Here is a 24,309-nt window from a genome sequence, read left to right as displayed (position 1 = left end):
TGTGTGTGTGTGTGCGTGTGACCTACCTGATATCTCCTCCAGGCACTGCTTGGCTGTCTTGCTGTAGACCAGCTCTCCCTTGGTGGGGCTGAGGCAGGGGTCTGCGGGGGCCACCATGGTGCAGTCGTTCTCGGAGAACGTCCTGAGGCCACGAGGGGAACAAAGAACACACACATTACCCCGTTATCAAGGTCGGGGGGAGCGGGGGCACACACACACACACACACACACACACACACACACACACACAGTCCTCCCCCAAGGCATTTTATCAGCCATCCGCCATGGAGGCAACGCTTCCTTTGCAATCAGTCGAAGCTGCTTGGTTCTTCTTCAGAAATTACACTGAAATTATATTTTCGGGGGTAATGACTTGGATAAAATCATCACAGAATAAATGGCATTGCACTTGGATGCATAGATGCATTATGAAATTTGATTAAAAATGGCCCACAGAGACAAAACATCTAAAAAAAAAAAAAAGGAGACAATTATAGCTGACTATACCTTCAAAAAAAAAAAAAAAAAACACAAAAAAACAACAACAAAAAAAACCATTCCATATCTCTTGAATTCATCAGGATACAAACGCGTGTTAAAATGTGGTTATTTTGCTCAGCAGGCACTAATTTACTGAGGTTTGATGAAGCCGTGTCCCTTTAGGCTGCACTGACTGACGCATTCTGCAGCAGCACAGTAAGAGGGCGGCAAGAGCAGCTGTTTTCTCTGCTGGCTGGTTCTGACACTGACGGACATCAGGTGGACTCGCAGTTTCATAAAAAAGTCTCAAAACTGCCTCACAACCGGAAATGCCGTGTTTTTTTGTTTTGTTTTTTTCGCCTTTTGCACAGATTTGAATGGGAGCCTGTAGCTGGGTTTCCATCCACTGATTTCTATTCACATTTTCAGAAATTGCAGAAAAAAAAACTTGGATGGAAACGCCAGGAATTCGAAAAACGGCCAAAAATTTGCAAAAAAGTTTTTTCGCTTGGAGGGGGTGGATTTCTCAGCGTATCGATAAAAGAAAATGCGACTTTTTGCTGTGGAAACAGGTTTTGCGAATAAACGATGACTGGACCGAATACCACGTCACACTTCTACGCTACAGTCTTATTATCATTATTATTATTATTATTATTATTATTATTAGTCTCTTATTCCTTATTTAGGATGGCTCGGTACGAAGTTAGCGCTGCCAAAATAGTAAGCAGACTTCTCCCAAGAGCTGACAAGTTCAGCAGGAATCTGTCCATGATCAGCTGTTGAGTGTCAGCTGAGTGTTTGTTGTTGTTCAGTCGACACACAGACGCTATCTGATGATGTCATCTCACGGCGCACTCTCCTCCCAATAATCGCAAAACAAAACGAATGGAAACAGGCATAAATTCGCATTTTCTTTTGCGCATTTTGACAAAACTCGCTCAAAAATTTCGATAGATTTGGATGGAAACCAACCTACTGACAAACACCGAACAAATTTCACTGTTTGAAATGGTCATGTGACTCACGCTCCTTAAGGGTTTCTACTCATAAATGTAAGCCAGATGTATTTATTCTTATGTGTGGTTTATTTACAGCAGAGAGGATTAGGATTATAATCATTATAATATCATCAGTAGGATATTCCTTTATTTGAAGGAATCTGATATTCATGCAGCCTACATCAGTCTGATACCACCTGGGCTGAGGACGGCTTTCATTTTTAATGCATAGTTTTTTTTATCAGCTCAAAAGAAAAAGAAAAAAGAAAAAAAAGCCTGAGTGAAGGTGTGTTTTCCCTCCTCTGCCTCCAGCCGGCTCGTCTCTGGGCTTCTGCGTTTTTTTTAAGAAGCAGCGAGTTTGAATTCCTGAGTTACTTTCGGTTCTGGTCTGAGTCACATATTCAACAGATGGACGTCTCAACAGGGAGGACGGGACGGTCTCGGATGAAACGTTTTGTGTGGATTGATGCCCGAGTGCTTCTTTGTGTGTGTGTGTGTGTGTGTGTGTGTGTGTGTGTGCAGGGAAACTTGTGTGAGATTGTGTGTTTGTGTGTGTTTGTCTTCATTTATCGAGCCTGAACCGCATCACGCTCTGCTGTTTGTTGGCCGGTTCAGAGCAGCGAGGAGAGAGAGAGAGAGGGAGAGGGAGAGGGAGTGTGTGTTATATACCTTCCATGAGAGATAACACACACACACACACACACACACACACAGCTTCCCGAGCCACCTGCAGAGCTGCAGATAAAAAAAATTGGCCTCCGAATTCGACATCAGCTCGTGTGCAAAAACTGTTTTCTTCCCACAAACTTCCCTCGGCTCGGCGGATTCACAGAGACGTTCACGAACGCCGCCGCACAGATCAGCCTGGATCCAAAACGAGAACAAGGCGGGGATTCACACCGCCACAAAACGACTCACGGCACTGCTGCATGTTAAAGAAACGAGAGGTAAATTCATTTCAGCGGCCTGTATCGGGTATTCGGCTCTAATTGTTGTAGGAAACATAAGAGGAGACAACCCTCACCCTTGCACTTTTCAAAACGATTGATACCAAATAATGTTTAATATATGGATCGTTGTTCACTATGTGCTCCAAATTTAAAGGAATACTTCACTTCATTTACCCGAAAAGTCTTGAACATCTGTCAAAAACTTTAGTCGCTTGCCTCTTAAAAAAAAAAAAAAAAAAAAAAAAAAAAGTCATCGGGCTGTGGCTAATGCAGCCGCTGCCGCCTGGATTCATGTCAGGCCGTGACCCCCGTCTTTCCTGTCTTTCCTGTCTGAGAAGCAGACGTGCCCCCAAAAAATAATCTTAAAAATAAAAAAAGAACACGAGTATGAAAGTTGGAGGATCTGTTATATGAGTAAGAACCTGAACTATCGCTTTAAAAAACTCTGTCAGACATTCAGTACAGCTGGGGATGACTACACGCTGCAAAATATAGAGATTTTAGAGAAACACAGAGAGCACACTGCAAAAACTCAAAATCTTACCAAGAATATTTGTCTTATTTCAAGTCAAAAATGTCTTATTTCTCGTCAAAATATCTCATTACACTTAAAATAAGACACGATCACCTAAGAAATAACTTGTTTTTAGATGATTTTCACTTGAAACAAGTGAAAATTCACTTGTTTTAAGTGAAAATTAGCTTGAAACAAGTGAAAATCGTCTAAAAACAAGTTATTTCTTAGGTGATCGTGTCTTATTTTAAGTGTAATGAGATATTTTGACTAGAAATAAGACAAATATTCTTGGTAAGATTTTGAGTTTTTGCAGTGCACAGTCTGTCAAAATGGTGCTATTTTGTTCACACGGGACCGGGGTTGTTTCTGTCTTTAAAAAGCAGCGTCATGCGGTTGAATTTGGGGCTGAAACGGCTTCTTGAGGAATAATTTGATTACTAAAAATCCTCGATTCAAATTCTCCAGCTCAAAGCTTCGTCTCATCTACAGAGCTGTATACGATAATTACCGTGACACACACACACGTGATTTGACTTAGCCAGCTGCAAACTACGGCGGCGAGGGGGAGGAAGGGAGGGAAAACACAACAAGGTCACGTTAACGTGCAGCATCGACTGTAAATCCACATGACGGCCGGTTAACATGCAAGCTGGTAAAGAATGCGAGGTCAACTCCCGTGTCGGTTTGTGGGCAAGATATCTCAAAAAGGTTCTGACAGATTTACATGAAACTTGGCAGAAAGGTTGGTCCAGAGCCAGGGAGGAGCTGATTCAATTTTCACGCTAGTCGGCCCAAAGATACAAGGACAAGCAGAAACGTGACTACGACCGTGTTTCCATGTTAAGTGACATCATGCAGTTTCAATTTATTTGGTTTCACATGTCAGAAAACTCTGAAAATGAGTGTAATATGGCACTTTCATTTAGAAAAGTACTGTTTCTGTATTCAAATATGCAATAAAATGTTGATTTTTCTGAGGGGAAACAAAGTAAATAATTTTAACAAACCTGACCTTTTATTTTTTCTGTATATTTAATATTGCTCTTTACTAAAACACAAAAGTTCATCTCTAATCTGATTACTCAATTAATTGATGGGATAATTGGTAGGCTAGTCCATTACTAAAATAATCGATAGCTGTAAGCCTGGTTTAATAGACAGCACATATCAAACATTTTGTAAAAGTCGGTGTCATTGTCCTCTAATGGCAGCTGGAGGAATTAAATGTGAGATTTTCAGAATAAAGGACATCACGTAATGCCGTTCCAAAGGACATAAAAATATGTATTTATGTATGCAGTGAGGTATTTTTTGCATCATTGAGAAAGAGTCGGGATGTTTTTTTATGCAGTGAATTTAAGTGATACGACACGTGCAAGTCAAGGATCTGCATGCTCGAAAGACACCTAACGGGAGGCAGCCTTTAACCCCGCCTCTGTGTGTGTGTGTGTGTGTGTGTGTGTGTAGGTGTGAACTCAGGAGCAGCGCGGGTGAAAAGCCTCTCCATCGCTTCTTTATTCTGCTCGTGAGCTCGCCGGGTCAGGAGAGCACAGGAGGCAGCAGAGGATTTGGCGAAGCGCAGCCTCCCCGCCTATAGCGCCGTGTAGGGGGACTCGAATCGATGTTGAACACCGGCTGCAACAAGATCCTACAACCGCAGCCGCTTTATCCGGCCTGACGGAGAGACTGTGCGATGAGACGAGGTGGGCGGAGAGAGAGAAGAGAAGCGAGAGAACAAGACAAAGACGCCTAATTGGCCCTAAAATGATGGTAAAATGCAGCGTTAGAGGGAGGCCTCGCTGGTTAGTGCCAGACTTCTGATGGCTGCAGCTACGTCGAGGAACATGGAGAAGCATTTATAGCAGGAGAGGAGGAAGAGGAGGAGGAGGAGGAGGAGGAGGAGGAGGAGGAGGAGGGAGGACGGGAAGGCAGCGCAGCCAAATATCCTGCCAAGAAACCCAAATATCTTTGTGCAGAGGAGGAGGCAGAGGGGTGAAATGTGACTCAGCACTGAATCTCAACACGTATACCGAGAGGCCATGAAGATTTGCTTGATTTCATCATTACTTCATGTATAATAAAAAAAAAAAATACCAGTTTGGATCCCATTTGACTGCTCTGCCTTATTCTGCCTGGTTTCATATTTATACTTCAAATAAAACTCAAGCGAAGCTGCACTGGAAACTAGTGGGATTATCCAAACCCACCGGCGGATTTTGTTTGAATAAAAACAAGACTTTAACACCAAATTTGAAACTAAATGACGTGTTCAGATACATTCTCAACAGTGCATGACACCCGATCCCAAAGGTGGTCTTCTATTGACTTAGAAATAGATTGGAAAGACGTTTTGTTTGCGGTTTATGATGGAGATTTTTTTTTGCAGAGCACTTCCTGCACATCCTGCCCTGGGACAGCTGTGGGGTCCCCGAACCGTCCTGGGACAGCAGGGCGGGGCAGCAGGACATCTGAAGGGGGGGGGGGGTGGGTGACAGTAGGGGTGACAGTAGGACTTTTGCACTGTGAAATATCGTGCCATGGTGCATCACTACACCCCAATTTGATAAAAATGCCAAGATTTTGTTCCGAAGACCTTCATCAGTGCAGGATCAGGATCTGGGATCACAACAGAAAGCTGATAGTGATGATGCATTTTTCTGGGGTTTTTTTTCCCTGCGTTCATTTTTCATGAATAAAAAGAAGAAGCAGGGATAAAAACCTTCTCCCTGTGGAGTGAAGCGTGTCTTCCTGCTGATCCTGACAGAAATAGTCAACGTGCCCCGGGGGGAAGACGTTCAGTTCGTCCGCTCAACATGAAAATAAACTTCACAAACTTGACAGGGCAAGTACTGCGAGCTTCCTGCCCTGTCTGTTTGAGTTCCCCGACTTCTGCCAGAGAGAATGCACAGACTCAGAGATCGGCGCTGAGAGTGACGCCAGAAGAGCAGAGGAAACGGCGAACTGCGACGTCATCACAGCCTCACGACATTTCTCTTTTTCTTTGTGGGATCCAACCTCGGATTCCTACCGGGAGGCCCGTGAACGATAGTCTCAAACAGTTTTAAGGCGCTAAATGGCAAAAAAACGTGTGGGATTAAGGTAATGCTAATCATCGACAGAGGCAGAAGTTACTCTGCACGACGAAGGAGAGGGAGGAGAGAGAGCAGGACAGACGGAGAGAGGGATTAAGCCTTGTTTAATGGGATTCCTAACTCTCTTTCTCTCTGAGGACAAAGGCATCCCGGGGATCTCGGCTGCTCCTCTGCCTTTTTTTTTTTTCCTGGATTACCTCCATCGCCATAAGAGAAAATCGGCCCTGCTGGGCAGATTTACCCACTTCCTGCCCTGCAGATGGCCGCGACGTCAGGAAACCACGCGCCGGCGTCCAAACAACGCCGGCTGGATGGGAGAGGAGGAGAAGGCGCTCCCAAATGTCTGGATTCTCACATCAAAGATGGAACACAGACAGTTTAATAATAGGCTTTGGCAAACGGCAGGCGCTGGATGTTAATTTGTTCTTTAATGACTGTGAGGAGATGTGGAGGCGAGTGTGAGATGCGCGGTGGGGAATGGCAGCTGATCAGTGGGTGTGCTCCAGGAATTGGCCGAGTGTGTGTGTGTGCGCGAGTGTGTGTGTGTGTGTATGCAGGTATGACTTTGAAAAGAAGCGTGGACACATGGTCCTGTACACAAGAGTTATTGTGAAAGTGTGTGTGTGTGTAGATTACTGTTTAGTCCATCATTATGTTGTTTTATTTGCATTATCCAGAGTCACGTATTGTGAGGGAAAAGAAAAAGAGAAACGGAGGGGAAAACAGGGAGGGAGAAGGTCCAGTTTGCGATCAATTCATGCCTCTTGTGATCTTTTCCGTCTAAAGGCCCATTTATGTTCCTTTTATGTGCGAAATTAGGGGGTAGGATTAAATAAGTTTTACTTCTTCCTACTCCTTTTCGAGCATGTTAATGATGATAGATGCATCTTATTTTATTTTATTTTTCTTTATTTTACTTTATTTTGGACCTTTGCTCTCTTATTTTCCTTTATTTAGTATTGATTATTATTTTGTTTTTGTTTGATTTACCGCTGTTTATGTTCGAAATAAAGATCTCAGTCAATCAATCAATCAATCAAAAATGTATACGTCCGTTTCAAAAGATGTTAAAGTCACTGCCCACATACTTCCACGCGTCCTTTACGTCGGCGTGGATGTTAACCAATATATCCACCAGGGGGCAGCCCAGAGTCAAAAGTTTATGACAACAACAAACTCAAAAACAAACATTTATTTATGTATTTTATATATTTTTTAAATTTTATTTAGATAAGCCTTGAGCCATCCCAGATGCCGAAGAATCGGTGGATCCACCCCGTCAGCAGCATCCCCACTCCGCTTGTTCATGGACCTCCACTTCTCCTTCGCTGCCGCCCAACTCACATTCAATTCCCTTCCGATCTCCTCCCAGCTGTTCTGCATCATTTGTTTATCCCGGTGTCCAGGAGAAGTAACGTCGTAGAGATGTTTAAAGTTTCTAACCAACTCGCACAGCCTTTCCTCAAAAGGTTCTGCAAGTCTTACTTCGTCTTCGTGTCTCATTAGAGCTACGGGTCGTGACAGCAACACCGCCCCCACGGTGGTTTCCGCTGGTACTGTTCCCTTTGGCCCGTATCCGTAAGCTTTATGGACACGTGCAGAAATCGGACGAAACGAAAGCAGAGCACGGACAGAAGGGCTCCGTCCGGATCCGTATTTAACGTTGAGCATCAATGGGCCTTAAGCGGCATCATCAGTGTTATGTAACTGCAGCATGTCTAACTATGGATCATTGCTAACCAATCAAATGTACAAAGGTCGCTTATGGAAATCACCATTATCGTCTGAAAGGGAACTTTGGTTTACCAATTTCAACCCAACATATCCAGCCGAACAAATCAAATATAAGGTGGCAATCACACTATGACGCTCATCAGTGCCACTTCAGTGTAACCAGATCCGTCGAAAATTGTCAGAATCGGGCAACCAGGTGGATAAAGCACATAATTAAAGCACATAACACTTACAAAACATAACGGATTGGATCTGGTCGAGACCCTTTGCTGCGTGTCATCGCTCCACTGTGACTGTCTAATGAACCAGGAATGCCTTTTAACGTCTGGATCGCCAACTTAAGAGTTCAAGATCACAAGCCACATGTTACCTAATAACCAGATATGTAGCTGACGTTGGCTGTGCAATGTCGATTTCATAACTGCAGCGTGGTCATCATCTTAAAAACAAACAAAAAACAAACGTCCGGAAGTGACCGGTACTGCAACAACACTTTGGTAACAGCTCTGACTCGGCTCCCTCAGGCCACTCAGACCGCAGGAAGCATGAACCCACTGACATCCGTGGAGACCGCGAACACAGGAAACACTGAAGAGAAGCATGAATCAGACCTCAGAGTCCTGCACCGGTCCTTATTTTAGCTTCACGAGCATCCCACATCTCCCGGATCAATTCAGAGGCCAAACCAAACGGATCAGGACGGACTCGAAGTTGAAGTCGAGCACGGACGTCTCCGACACCTGTTGAATGACTTGATTCACACAGCGGCCCGCAGGCTATCCTTGAATTAATTCATTATGATAATTGGCTACTTTGACAAATAACAGAGGCCATTCTGCACTGACATTTCCGTACTCATTTTTCAAATTGAAGTGACACGTGTAATTGGGCAGGCTTTGTTCCAGTGTTGGCGACAAATAACTGATAGAGGAAAGGCTAATTATCTTATAATTGCAAGATTTGCTTTAAAATGTTTAATTGTGACCCGCAATTCAATTAATGCAAAGCGAGAGAGAAAGAAAAGACCTTTACCTCCTACATGTGATGCGTCCATCACTCACTTCATTTCTACAAATAGCCACACACACTCACCTGTACATGAAGGGGGCCACGGTGGCAGTGTTGGGGTGGTTGTGCTGCTGCTGCTGAGGAAGCTGCACTACTCCGTTCCCTCCCAGCGCTCCTCCTCCGCCGCCTCCTCCTCCTCCACCTCCTCCTCCCATCACGCCGCTGGACCCGGACAGGGCTGAGGTGCTGGTGGAGGAGGTCATGCTGGTCCGTTTGCCCTCCAGGCCCCCGAGGGAGCGCTGGATGTAGAAGCTGCCGCCCTGACCGCCTTTGGTCAGCTTGGGTTTCTCTCCCTCCCCGCCCCGCAGGTTGCCGCTGCTGTTCAGGGCGGCCTGGCTTTGGGTCTGGGCCTGGGGTTTGGAGGCCGAGGTGGACGGAGCTTTGAGTCCTGACTTGGGGATGCCGCTGGAGGCCGGGGAGGCGGTCCCGTCTTTCTTGCCCGACGACGCTTTTCCTCCTTTGGGGATGAGGCTGGCGATCTTGGAGGTCTTCTTGGTGGAATCGGCCGGCGGCTCACGCTCCTCTTTAGGCGGGGAGCTGGCTTTGGAGGCTTTGCTGGACCTGCTCTTGTCCTCCTTGTCTTTGGGCGAGGCGAGGGACTTGGCGGAGGCCTTGGAAGAAGACGAGGACGGGGACGAGGAAGAGGAGGACTTGCCCGGTGCAGAGATGGAGGTTTTGGTGGATGTTTGCTTGGCTGTAGCACTGCTACCGCCGCCGCTGCACCCCGACCCCGTGGGCATCAGGCCGTCCTCGCCGTACTCCGACAGGTCGTCCTCTTCCTGCAGGGCCATCTCCGCCACAGACGGTGACGTCCGCGAGGCCGATCGAGGGTTGATCAGACGAAATTTCTCCAGCATGGATCTCTGCGGGGCGGCGCCGACTCCGACACCTGACCCCGCCTTGGTGCCGTCACTCCCGGGTGGCCGCAGGCGCTCTGAGGCCTGAGGCGGAGGGGTGGGAGAGGGCGAGTGCGTGGGGCTGGCCAGCATGGACGACGTGGCGCTGTGCTTGAGGTTCATGGACTTGCTGCGCCAGGACTTGCCGGCGGTCGGCGAGGGGATGGCAGAGGCCAGCTGCTGCCCGCTGAGGCTGGTGGGAACCGTTCCACCAACTCCGGTCCCGTTCATGCCGCCGGGCACGGGGATGCCCCTCACCGATTCTGAAACAAAGAGAGAGAGAGAAAGGGTCTTCAGGAAATGTCTGCTCACTGGATGATCACTGGTTTTGTTTTGAAGTTTTAGAATCAAAAAGACAAGATAGTGTAAAATTAGATAAGTAAAAATTGTGATAAACAAATAAAGGTAAAGACAAGATTAAAAACAGGTACATTAAAATGAAAAATATGGCATATCCCGTCGGCATGATCAACATTTTGTCAACCAAGGACTCATCACATATTATTCTTAAATACTGCACTTGTTTTAATGCTTATTTTAAACTGTGTCTTTTGCAAAAGAAGGTGGAAATCCCTTGTTGGAACCAAATTCTTCCATTTAAACCTCTTATTTTTACATGATAGGAATATTTATTACACTGTTTCTGAACTGGAGCTTTTCCAGGCTAAACCAGAAGTTTGTAGCAAGTTAGGATTATGGCAAACTTTCACACTCTTCCCAGATTTATGTGACATGAGAAACGCTATTTTAAGAAGTCACAGCCAAAACACTCTGCTGTCTCCTCTATGGCTTCACACTCTTTGAGCTCCATAAAAGTCAAATAAAAAAAATAAAAAAAAAAAATGTGAAACTTTCAGAGGATGTGAGTGTTGTTACAATGTTAAAAAAAAAAAAAAAAAAAAAAAAAAAAAGCCCAGGGCTTATTCCCAATTGACAGAATACCGACAGCAAGTTGGGTCAAAAGAAGAGATTTCACCGTTGTTATTACACTGGTATCTCGCAGGAGTTCGCGCTCGACTGTGCTATGCCTTCATGTTCAGACTTCCTCCCCCAGATTTCCACTTCTATAGAGGCCTGTCACAGGATGTTTGGAGTGTGTTACCAGTTCTGCAGCGAGGCCACCGTGCCGGAGAGGAGACGTGATTGCGGCAGCCGAGTTTACGCGCACAGAGAATTTCCTTTCCTTCGAGCCAAAATCCGCCCTGTAATTCTGCCATGAAATTCACTTTTTTTTGTGTTCCCAACCTCCCTCATCCACCTCTATTCTGTTTCCCAATGTTTCCCACAATGCCTTTTGACAATTTCCAGACATGTGTGAACTTGCAGCATTAAGTTGTACGGTTACACGCAGGGAGCGATGGGAGTGAGTTTTCCCAGTTTGAGGAAACTGAGAATCATCGTGCCCCTCATGCAAAACACACGTCTTGCCGCTGCATTGCATCCTGGTCCGTGATGGGAGAAATTGCTCAATGTGCCTCGTCTACGATGGATTTCTCCCTGTGTGACTGTGCAAAACGGCGGCTCCGGAGAGAAGGTCTCACTCTTTGATTCTGCGACACCGAAACCTGAATTTTACTGTTTACTTCTTTTATGTTTCTGCAACCAAACTCCATTACAGCCGCTGGAAAAGTGTGGGATCGACGTTTATATCTGAAAAAATATCTGCACTGACTGACTGGCCAGTTAACCACATCAAGAAGAAACACACACACCCAACTGATAGAGTGTCTTAGTGGGGATTTTTAATTTTAATTCTCTCGTATCCTGGTTTTGAGTCAACGCATGACAAACGTCACAAGCAGCCACATCGTAATGATTCCAGATATATTATCTATCAAAAAAAAAAAAAAATCTATTAAAATAAATAAATAAATAAATAAATAAATAAATAAATAATAAAAAACAAACAAACCAGAATTTCCCTGGTTGGGATCAATAAAGTATATCTATCTATCTATCTATATGATGGAAAATGTATGAATGAAAGTGTGCAAAATAAAGTTTCTCACATAGTCAGGATGAGCAGAAACAGGAGGAGTATAGGAGAAAAACTGCACGATAATGTAATAATAAAATGATACTTAACGTTGTTATGCTGCATGTTACAGTTTGTTGAAGATGCTGCAGTTTGTAATGCGTTTTCAAACCTGATAGGGTCATTTTATTACATTTTGACCATTTGCGACCTTAGCCAGTGTTTATAAGATTAAAAGACGTGCAACAAGCTCCAGAAAATCTGTTTTCAACAAGAAAGAAAGAAAGAAAGAAAAGAAAAACAAATGCAGATTTTTAAATTAAATCTGGATTTTTGGTGCATGTCTACTGCTTTTTCAATCAACTGGAGATGAGCCAAAATGAAAGTGATGATGAAAAGCCGAGTCAGAATACACACATACACACACACACACACACACACACACACACACACACTCACACACGCACACACATCATGCGTGCCAGATAAATGTTTTAGCATCGGCCGCTGAGTGTTGACCTTTTCACGGACCTTCTCTTCCTGCCTGGTAGACACTCAGACTATCACACACACACACACACACACACACACACACGCACGCACACGTACGCATGCACGCACGCACACACATACACACACACACAAACACAAGCAGCATGCACACCAACACAAAGGAACTCAGTGACACTTGCAGACAATCTCTCCTTCTTTTGCTTCTCATTCACAAAGGCTCGTGCACACGCACACACACACACACGCACACACACACGCACACACACACACACACGCACGCACAAACACACAATCCAATAACTGACAACTACAGCAGTATATTGAACAGCGAAAGAGAGGCGAAACGACAAAAGACAGGCAGACAAAGACAGACACAAGCCTGGGAGAGAGAGAGAGAGAGAGAGAGAGAGAGAGAGAGAGGGCGGCCAACACAGTAACAGTATGCAGTGTGTGTGTGTGTGTGTGTGTGTGTGTGTGACTCAGCTGCCCCTGCAGGCAGGCGGAGGTTGGTAGCTTCAGATGCTTTAACCAGCTCAACATCATGACATCATCCCCTAAAACCTGAAGCCACGCCCCCAAACACCTCAGCACCCAGGGTATAACAATCATGATTATTATTATTATTATTATTAGAATTAATATTATTATTAATATAATTATCATGATGTCAAACACTATGAACACACCAGTCTGTCAGCCGCCACGGACCATGTTTCTCTTTGGGAATATATATTTTTTAGGTATTTCAGTCATTTTTTGTGATATTTGAGGCTAAAAATATCACATGAGTTTAGTTTCCTTTCTGCTAATTCTGCTGCATTTTATGAGCGGCTTTTCACGCACACTGGCCTCTGGAAACACGACACGCCGCGGACGCTATTCGAGGCTTCGCTCGGCGTTTTACTGGAACTCGGTTTTTATTTTTACAGATTTTATAGACGCGCTCACAGGAATGTGTTGTTTTGATGTGACTTAGGTGAGAAAAATGCAAAATCACATTCCTCGTGGTGTGCTTAAGTTTATTGCTGAGTAAAACTGTAAACTTCTGACTCTGAAATCTGGTTATAAATATGTGCAGTGTGTGTGTGTGTGTGTGTGTGTGTGTGTGTGATGTGCCTGTATACTCATAACTCACTGCAGGAGCTGTGCACTGAGTTCTCCTTTATCTCCATCATTGTTTTATTTTAAAAATAAGAGCGGTCAGGCCACTTCCCATGATGCTCTTCCTCGCTGAGACAGATGGTCAGGAAGCGGAGATCTGATCCTGGATCAGATGAGGTAAACACGGCGTCTTATAAAGCGCCAGGTAAACAAACACACTCAGCAGCTGATTGGCTGATAGCAGAGCTGAGAGAAATAAAACGTCACGCTTGTTTTGTATTCTCTGCTCTTTGTGTCTGAACAACCAGCAGGTACCGATAAGAATGAGGATGAGTGTGTGTGTGTGTGTGTGTGTGTGTGTGTGTGTGTGTGTGTGTGTGTGTGTGTGTGCGTCCTGTGAATTAACCCTTATCCTCAGAGATAGCGCTGCTGTGGCTGTTTGGGAATGTGAATGAGGGAGGTGACAAGCAGTTTTGGGGATTCAGTGTGTGTGTGTGTGTGTGTGTGTGTGTGTGTGTGTGTGTCCACTGAATTAACCCCCGTCCGCACAGATAACACCCCACACACACACACACACACTGCCCCTCCCCGGGCTGTTGCGCAGCGCCACCACACACTCCTCACCGTGCAGTGACTTGCCGTTGCCGTGGCAACAGACTTCTCTTTTATTTATTTATTTATTTATTTATTTTTTTTTTTTTTTTTGGGTCTCAGCGGCCGAGAAATGAAATGTCACTTCTTCTGGGTGGCGGAGAACCCTGTGCTAGCACACACTCACACACACACACACACACACACACACACACACACACACACACACACACACACATATTGTTTGCTGAATGCAAGTACATGCAGGATGACACAGAGTTTATGCACAGTATTCATGTGTTAGATAACGCACACACACATTATACCTACACACACACATAACTGTACATACATACACCTTCATGTACGCACACACACACACGCATGCACACACACCTGGAGCAGGTCAGGATGAGACAGGACAGACTGGAGCCTTCCTTCTGTTTTCTCCACCTCCGTTCGCTTTTCTCCCCAAACTCCCCAAACGTTTTATTTAGTTTCACAATCCCTGAACTTCAGGCCGTGACGACGCCTCGTTTTTTTTTTTCCAAAGCGATTTAGCGTCTCCAATCATGCCGGCTCGCACAAACGATCAGGTGCTAACCCTAACCCTAACGATCAGGTGTTGCACAGTGTTCGATTGGATCTGATAGCAAAATCCACATTAATAATAATAATAATAATAATAATAATAATAATAAACTTTATTTATATAGCACTTTTCATACAGAATGCTCAAAGTGCTTCACATAAAAAGAATAAAAATAAGATATGTATACATATATATATACACATTAAGCGGCGGCCTGGCCCACGTTCCTATCTCAGGTGTGTGTGAACGTAAATCTGGATACTGCAAGCGGCTTCATCATTTGCCACGCCCCAGCTGACGGCCGACGGCTCGCTTCCGAATAGAAAAACTATCCAACCACTACAAGCCAGGTAAATTTGGAAGTGCCGCTCAGAGATTTTAGTTTCCAAAAACCTGTTGCCCTTAATGAAATGCACTAAAATGCCGAGGGAATACTCCAAAGTTTTGGGTAAAATACTCCTTTTCTGACTTCCCCAGACTGAGACGAGATGTTTGACACCATCTGCACCTCTGTACGTCCAGCGGTTCAGTTCCTACGGGTAGCATTTCATGTTAGCTTAGCATAAAGACTTAAAGTCTATGGGAGTCGTTAGCCTAGCTCCATCAAAGTGACAAAATAAAGCTTACAGCGACTCCGAAGCCTCTTATTTCATCACTGTGACAGACAGACAGGTGATTGTGAAAGGAGAGCTTGATGGGCAAACAGCGATCGTGTTGTTAAGTGAAATATTGCACGGTCTCATCTCTGACCGGCGTTTAAGGGTCATGTGTGGACAAATGAGTCGGACCTGATCTCAAGCTCGACCTGACCGATCTGAAGGAACAGGTGTGACCGCGACCCGAGCCTCACCAAACAAACCGGGTCCGGCTGACGTCAGCAGCCTCTTCCAGTTTCCTGGTGAGAAATGCCAACCCGAGCTGCTCACGCCCTTCTTCAGGGGCGACCATTATTTTGTGGCTTAGAAAAAAAAATATATAACCTCCAAACAAAAAAAAGGAAAGAAAAGAAAAGAAGAGAGACAGGGGAGAGGCAGAGTTCATAGAAAAATAAAGATGATGACACAAGCAGCATGCATAAAAAGAAGGAAATGTAAAAGGACGAGAGGAAATCAAATACTAAAGAAAGACGATGTGTAAAACGCCTCTCCTCTCTGCTCTCCCTCCTCTGTTCTCTCTGCTACCTGATTTTGCCCAGAAGCCTCTGACTGCATCGCTGACATTTTCCCACAATTGATTTTCCTTCCTTCTCTCTCTCTCTCTCTTTTTTTTTTTGTCTTTAGCCCAAAACAGTGTTTCCTCTCCCCTGCAGCGAGGCTGTATCGCCTGCTGTCTTATCTCTGCAGAGTGAAGCTTTGTCTTCTGACGAGGCTCAAATACCAGGTTGTTTCACATGAATACTTCATGATTACTGGAAAAAATACGAGGTTTTATAACAGCCATTTGAACAGAGTGTCGTCTGCCCTCGCATAATTAGACAAACGGTCGCGTTTCTTAAAGGTTAGTGGGTAAATCAAGTCCTCAACAGGCTGGATTTGATATTTTGCAGCTGCTAAACGATGAACCTCAGGGAATGACCCACTTCCAAGATGGATTTTGCATTTTCGGAGCAGAAATCAGCAGTTACAGAGGGGTGAACTGTTACAAAAGCTTATGTCGCCCTGCAAGTAAAACCGTGTCGTCGAGCCCGGACCCCTGCCTCCGTTTGTGCTAAACCACGCCCCCTTTTGGCAATGACGTCGTCACTGGACACGCCTCCTTTGGCCGATCAGCAGGGAAGCTTCGTTAGTCGCCATAACCAAATTCCTAGCTTCACTGCAAAAAGTCCAAATCTTACCAAGATTATTTGTCTTATTTCAAGTAAAAATGTCTTATTTCTAGTCAAAATATCTCATTACACTTAAAATAAGACATGACCACCTCAGAAATAACTTGTTTTTAGACAATTTTCACTTGTTTCAAGTGAAAATCTACTTGAAACAAGTGAAAATTAGCTTGAAACAAGAAACAAATTTTGCCAGTGGAACAAGCAAATTTTTAAGTAAAAATTTGCAAATAATCTTGGTAAGATTATGACTTTTTCCAGTGTTGGGTTTTGCGATGTTATGTGTATGTTTGTGCTAATGTCCCTCTGCAGCCATGCCCCCGTTGGCCTGAAAAGTTAAGTTGGCCGATGACCATTTTCGGAGCAGAAATCAGCAGTTACAGAGGGGTGAACTGTTACAAAAGCTCATGTCGCCCTGCAAGTAAAACCGTGTCGTCGAGCCCGGACCCCTGCCTCCGTTTGTGCTAAACCACGCCCCCTTTTGGCAATGATGTCGTCACTGGACACGCCTCCTTTGGCCGATCAGCAGGGAAGCTTCGTTAGTCGCCATAACCAAATTCCCAGCTTGGGTTTTGCGATGTTATGTGCATGTTTGTGCTAATGTCCCTCTGCCGCCATGCCCCCGTTGGCCTGAAAAGTTAATAACTTGACCAACCTCCCCGGTGGATTTCATGGTGTTATATTTGGGAACTCCGACCCCGTGTCTGCTTAGCCACGCCCTCCCTAACAGCTAAATGTATCAGGGCCGGCCATGGGACACGATTTGGGTGCAGATCCACTAAACGTATCTGCGCCTGTGTCTTTCTGGCCCAATAACGGATCTGTAAGAGATTTTGACCGGACCCAGCCCAATACAGCGGATAAAGCCATGACATGCGGTCTGTACCTGGCCCAGATCCGCGATCCATGCTTATGATATGTGGTTTGGATTTGGATTTGGCCCAGATCGGTAATATGATACATGGTTTGGATCTGCCACATGGGAGGTCTGGGGCAAAGCTGGTGCAGGGGCAAGTAATGGTGTGACTGCTACATGGATCTGGCGACTTGAGGATTTTTTGAGGGTTGTTTTGGTCAGTGATGTTGGCGCAGGACACGCCTCTTTCAGCCAACTGAAGGAGGAAGACGCCTCGACCCATAAAGCAACTTGTCTTAGCGATGTTACACGGACGCATTTGGAAACTACGGCCCTGTTTGTGCTAAGCCCCGCCCCTTTATGCATAAAACCGTCACCACAGGGCGTGCTCCTTTCGGCCAATCAGTGTGGGAAGTCGGTCGGCGAGGCCCTGATGGAGCTTGTGCTGATGCATTTAGAAATCATGAGTTTTGTTTGTATTTGGTCCCACTTCCTCGTTGGCCCAAAGACCAAAGTTTCGTCCGAATCCGTCCAGGACTTTCCGAGTGATCCGTGCTGAGAGGCGGACAGGGGCGAGGTTTCCCGTCCTTGGCGGAGGTAATTACAGTGACTCGTCCGTCTCTCAGTCACTTCCTCTCCTCTCTTTGCTTTCTTTCATGTATCCCACTTTGTAACATGCTTTCATCTGCCCATCATCGCTGCGTAGCCTCGCCTCGCCGTCATTTGCATGGAGTTTGAAGTTTAAGACAGAAACCGGAAGGACGAGAGCGAGAGCCAGGGAGGAAAAGAAAGAGAGATGGATTGAGAAAAAAAGAGAGAGAGAGAGAGTTTGCTGGAAGGCTTTCACGGCTCTCTGTGTGTCAGATTCGCCTTTGTCTGCATTTTCCTCCACCACCATCACCTCCTCCTCCTCCTCCTCCTCTTCCTCTTCTCCTCTCTCTCTCAACATCACACACTAAACTCTGTCATGTGTTTATCATCCACGTTATGCTTATTGCAAAAAAAAAAAAAAATACTGTCAATATGCCAAACAGGAAATAATAAGCCAATAGGAAAGGTTTCAGTTATAAAAATGATGTGTGTGAGCCACTATGAAAGGTTTCAGTAATTATAATCACTGTGAATAAGCCAAAGAGAAATGTTATTAATTATAAATACTCTCAGTGTGCCAATGGGAAATCTTTAAGTCATTATATTTCTCTGTGTGCAGCAACAGGAAATATTTAAGTCATAGAAAATACCATGAGTAAGCAAATAGGAAAGGCTTTAGTGATTATAAAGAGAGTGAATGAGCCAGTAGGTTTTACTCATTATAAATAGACAGAGTGAGCGACTGAATAAAAAAAATAATAATAATAATGATGTTTTAGTCATTACAAGTAAAGTAAGTGAGCTGATGGAAGGTTTTCGGTGATTATGACAGTGTGAGTTGATATATTCCCCCTCCTCGTGCTCAGGCTGCTGAGACAATCACCAAGTTGTGAAATAACTGGAGTTTGGGGTGTTAAAAAAAAATGTTACACAGATTAACTCTCAGTTACTGTGAGCCCTTTCTTTCAAATCAAAAAAAAAAAAAAACATTGTCAGTCTCATTAGCTTCACCGTGCTCAGTGGAGCGGCTGTCTGGGTCTGCGCCCTGCAGCCGTCTCTGAAATGGCTCTTGCCACGCTGTGAAAATTTGCCACCGCCTCCACTTAATGGCATCCATTATAACTCACTTGGAATAAATAGCTGGGAATGATTCAGCAAACTGGTTAGCGGTGGTGAGGTGAGAGACTGAGCTCGGCTGTCTGGATCAGTGCTGCCACCAAGTGGTTGGGAAGGAGAAGGCAGCATGGACAGAGCCTGGTTCACCTCACACACACTAACTTCACCTTGTTTGAGCACAATCTGTGTTTTGACTTGAGGTGTGATCCAGCAAAAGGAGGAATAGTTTAATTTTACTTTAACCCTCCTATTATGTTTGGGGTCAGCCAATGTTTAACATCTCTAAATAAATGATTAACATCATTTTTTGCTTCATATTTAATGAGCTTTCCTAATGTAATGGGTACTACCGGGTAAACATGAAATTCACATGATGATATGTTTTCAATGTCCTCTACACACTTTGTATGCATCGGGTATACACAACAAAAATCTGTACTTAGAAATAATATAAAGCCATTAAAACACCAAAAATTACTATTTCTTTCCAATTTTAGGTCAATCAGTGAGATTTTATGGGGATTTGCATATTTTTCCATAGTGGCATAATAGGAATACTGGATGTATAAGTTGGGGTGGAGGGGAGTTATGTTTTATTTAAAGAGCTATTTAGGTAACAGGTCAACAAAGAAACATAAAGTACCTGACACATAAACTTTGGTAACAGTTTTGATCATAATAATTTTGTGGAGGTTTAAACTGCTGGGGTCAAACTGACCCCAAAGATAAAGGATGTTCGTAAATTTGAACATAACAGGAGGGTTAATTTAACTGACTAGAAATTGTTATGAGACAAACAAAGAAAACATTTTGAATATTATGTTCATGTGTAGTGCAGTTACTCTATACTGGCTATTTATTTTGTGTGTACTGCTAACTTTTATTGTGTGGCACATTAAACTGCTGGATGCCCACATTTCCTTCAGGATCAATAAAGTATCTATCTATCAATATATCCATTTGCATGAGTGATTATTGTATCATGTTGTAATCTCACTTTGAATCTATTTGTCAGTGTTCAAGTGTGATATGTAAACAATTTCATACGAAACACAAACCATTTTCATATCAGCGACCCTTGAGGTACATAACTTCAAACGGGCGTCTGCAGCCGAATGTCAACTTGTCGGTCTCAAAGTAAAAAAAAAGTTTGAAAATGTCTAACCTGTTTCAAGAATATAATATTAAAACTTTTCCTCTTTCTGTTTATCTACATTATTATATTCAATTTTTTTTTTCTTTTTGCTGAGACATAACAAAACCAAAGTGAGCTAAACTAAACTTAACACGTTTTGCCTTCTGCACCAAAGTGGATTTAACGGGTTGGCTGGTTTGTTTTTCTGTGCAGAGTGAGTCTACCGTGTGCTACGCTAAACTCAGTTTTAGTAATTACTTTTGGAAAGGTACTGCTGGGACATTTTCAGAGCACTATTTAAAAGCTTTTGTGATGCCTCTGATGCATTTTAAGATTAAAATTAGTATTCAATAACCACAGACCTGGTCCCTGCAGAAGTATCAGGTTTTACTGCGTGCCCGCAGAATGACTGCTGTACTCTGGCTACATCTCTGTGAGAAATGGCTTGGAAAAATCTAATTATCCTGTCTCTGAATGATCAGAAGTTACAACAAATGGTCTGGTGACTAAGAAGAAGTTTTGCATTATAATGTCCTAATGTGCTATGACTGAAAGAGCTATTTGCGGGATTAATGCATGAAATCTTTCTACAATGGCCTCTACTGTACGCAGCGCTGACGCGGGACAGATGCTGGATGAATGTGGCAGCGCAGCCGCAGAGTTTGACTGACCATCCATAACGGAAAGGTTTCTGGCTCCTTGTGAAGTGTCTACCAGCTCGCTCATTATAAGTCAATCAGAATGGGAATGTTAGTCACTGAATGCCTTAATGTGCCTGCGGTCATCCATAAAATGCCTGCGGGGGGATTTCTGCGACATTTACCGCTGTGACAAAAATGAAATAGCGTGACGAAGCAACGGCAAAAGACAAACCCTAACCCTCCAAACCCTCCCCCCCGCACCAGGACGGTGTCTCACCTCTGTCGTTGCCGCTGGCATACTGCAGAGGCTTGCTCTTGTCGATGCTGTTGAAGCTCTGGCTGCGGCGGTTGAGGTTGGATGAGCCTGGGCTCCTGGAGGCCCCGCTGCCTGCAGCAGGGACCCTGGAGGGCCCCGGTAACCTGCAGGGGGACAGAGGAAGAAAAGGGTCAGACGTTGCTGGGTTTACATGCTCAGGTAAGGGAATGGAGTTTTAGATATGCCCTGCGTTCCAAATCGCATACTTATACTTTTTACTTTTAGTATGTACTGCAGCTGCCCTTACAAAGTATGTAGTTTAGTATGAAATATGCATGCTAATTCTTTTTTCCCCCTACTAAATAGTATGGTAGTATGAGTATTGGAACGCAGGGTTGCAAACATTTCTCCAAGGCACAGCTCCTCTGGAGACAGGAATATCTCATTGGCTGAGGTACGATGCGTTCGAGACATCCTGGGAACTGGGAGAAGTCCCACGTCCCATTATGACGTGGGTGCTCTCGAACGCCCTTCCCAGTCGCAACTCCCACTGGGAAACTCGGGTATGACCTCTGACCCCCAGGTAGCTGAGAAATGGCATTTGGCTGCAACAAAAACGTTCAAATTTTCGAGTCAAAGCTGTCAACAAATGCACAAACTGCAATATGTTACTCCATTTGTGCAACTTCATTTTGTGAACTGACAGCTTTCTTTATGTGATGCTCTATAGTGCTTTGGGCTAGTGAACGATGAACTCGCTAAAAAACACCAAGTGGAGTTCCCCAGCGTGGCCCGGTGGGTACTGGGAGGTTTAAACTGGGTGTCTCCCAGCTCCCAGGAAAACACAAGGTCAAACTTCAATGCCTGGAGCCAAAAATACAGTTTTACAGAGTTTTGTTGACATGGTGCGAGGCAACATTTGCAATTGGCAGAGTGAGTAATCAAACAGAGAGCAGCCACTAGGAGATCCAGGATAGTGAAGTTCTGTTGCTCAACCTCTGGTAATTTTAAGTTTTAAATCTGATTAAAATGCACTGGTGAGAGTATTTTAGCCTTTTGTATCACAGAATGTGAAAAGTTAGCCCATAAAATGCAAGGTATACCCGTAAAGAGCGACTGAAAAAAACACCAAAGTGCAAATTAGTGGCTTAACAGCAAGAACCTTTGACTTTGTGACATTACCTTCTTTCTCTCTGGCTTTTTTACTTGAGTCAGGCATCAGACATATGATTGATTTTGATTTTTTTTTTTTTCTTTTATGTAAGTGTCATGCTTCAATTTCAGAAGCCCAGACCATATGGACTCACAAGACACTGCTCAAACATACAAAAACAACAACAACAACAACAACAAAAATATGCATCCGAATAAATCAGGAATACAAAGTCAAATCCAAATCCAGGCGCTTCCAAAATATACCCCTCAGGTTATGCATTAATTAAACAAAATATGCTGCCTTTTATTCCAGGCCTTAGATATAAAATTTGCAGTCTTAAATAGTTTCAGTAATAAAGAGCCATTTCGGTTTCTGGCCACCATTTACCCAGAATAACTCAGGTTTTTGGTTTTGCATGGCCTCAAATAATATGATTCTAATCCAGAAAAAAAAAAAAAAAAAAGACTGATGTTCAACTCAACCAGTGACCCTATTACATCCTTTGAGAAATGTTTGTTTAACTCTGCATGTAATCTGCATGAAAGTTTGCCGGCAACAGCATCGAAAGGGAACTGTAAATTCTTCATACGACACAATATAATACAATACATACATTCATGGAGTTTGTGAGTGAGACACAGCACTGCAAGAGAGAGAGAGAGAGAGGGAGAGAGAGAGAGAGAGAAGGCATCCATGCGGATAAAGGAAGAAGGATAAAAGAGGAGGAACTGGGCCGTGGGTCGCAGTGAAAGTATAGACTATACAGCCGAAAGTTTCCACAAAGAGTCTGCCGTCGTCTTATATGTGAGAAGTGACCCTGGAGAGTGTGTGTGTGTGTGTGTGTGTGTGCGAGGAAGACAGAGCGGGGGAGTACTGCAAGGGTGAGAGAAAGTGTGTGTCATTGTGGGTCAAGGAAGAAGAATGAGAGGGAAGCAGAGGCTGGATGCACTGAGGGAGGAACACAGGTTGAAAGAGAGCTGTCAGCGCGGTGGAAGTGAAAACGAATCGCCGTCCGACGATGAGAGGACGAGAAAGAGAGAGAGAGAGAGAGAGAGAGAGAGAGAGAGGGGGAACACACCAGGGTTGCCAAGTCCGCGTTTTTTCCGCCAAATTGGGCTACTTTTTAAGTGTTGCCGCGGGTAACAAATGAAGAGTTCATTTGCAAAAACAGATAAAAGCCATTCTTAAAATGAATACACCTTTTTCACTGATACTGCTTGGAGTACACACACACATATACACACACACACACACACACACACACACACACACACACACAAAGCATGATTTAGGATAATAAACATTATGCCAGACTAAATAAACCTATAAAAAATAGAAATAAATATAAAGTAAATTTTTAAAAAATTCAAAAAAGGTTTAATAAATTGAAATGGAAATATCTGTTTTTGCAAATGAACTCTTCAAATTTTGTCCGCGGGTTGGGCTCGGGCAGACATGAATAAAGATTCATATTTTGAATGACCAATGTTTATACCCAAATCTTGTCAAACTGACTCCGGGCCAGATCAGCATATAAACTATCCACATATGTCACCTGCTCCACAGACAAATAATGAGCCAATGCTGTGTGAGGCCACTCAGCACATGACCAATCACATCATCAGCACCATATTATATTTTAAGTTCTGATATACTGTAAATTAAATAGGTGAAAGAACTGTTTTGGGAAATTGCCTTTAATGTTTATGGTGTTATTTTATAGATATTATAGTGCATTTTGCAATTATAGCAATGCTGTTGGACTTTAAAAGCAACATATATGGATTTTTATGGGCATATTCTGGTATTGGGCAGATTTTTGGGCCCTTGTTATACCAGGTTGGGCGGGTTTTGGGCTGGTTTTGAGTTGCCGTTTGGCTGATTTTGTCTCACAGACCTGGCAACCCTGGAACACACGCCTCTCTTTCCTCCTCCGACGTCGACGTTCACGCGTTGCAGCGATTCGCCCCTCAGTTCCGTTGATATCGTGGAGAATAAAGACACAAAAGGCCTGTGTTTTCAGTCGGTGTCTCTACTCGTTTGCGTGTAAAACAACAAAAAAAAAAAGCTGTGAAAGTCAGATGCTGATTTGCCACGGTGCCTCCGGAGGCCCTTCATAAATCCCAGGAGGACGCTCACAGTGTTATCTCTCATTAGAAAGCTCGCTGTTGGTGCACGCCGCATTAACCTCGGCATTTTACTGCTCATGGGCGACAGTTACAGTTA

At 44.1% G+C, this 24,309-nt stretch overlaps 1 protein-coding gene across 4 annotated transcripts in view; it reads right to left on the bottom strand.

Annotated features, from left to right (window-relative positions):
- Window positions 1–24,309, bottom strand: part of nav3 (neuron navigator 3) — a 490,514-nt gene that overhangs the window by 128,632 nt on the left and 337,573 nt on the right. For all 4 annotated transcript variants that reach the window (XM_030045462.1, XM_030045459.1, XM_030045460.1 and 1 more), the window contains exons 7-9: window positions 20,949–21,091; window positions 8,867–10,001; window positions 27–142 (exon numbers count right to left, since the gene is read on the bottom strand). In XM_030045462.1, the coding sequence (XP_029901322.1) occupies window positions 27–142; window positions 8,867–10,001; window positions 20,949–21,091 (1,394 nt within the window). The remainder of the gene's footprint in view (window positions 1–26; window positions 143–8,866; window positions 10,002–20,948; window positions 21,092–24,309) is intronic.

Source organism: Myripristis murdjan, chromosome 23 (genome assembly GCF_902150065.1).
Source record: "Myripristis murdjan chromosome 23, fMyrMur1.1, whole genome shotgun sequence".
NCBI lineage: Eukaryota > Metazoa > Chordata > Actinopteri > Holocentriformes > Holocentridae > Myripristis > Myripristis murdjan.
The sequence above is the reverse complement of the archived record's forward strand: the minus strand, read 5'-3'. Positions and strand labels throughout refer to the sequence as shown.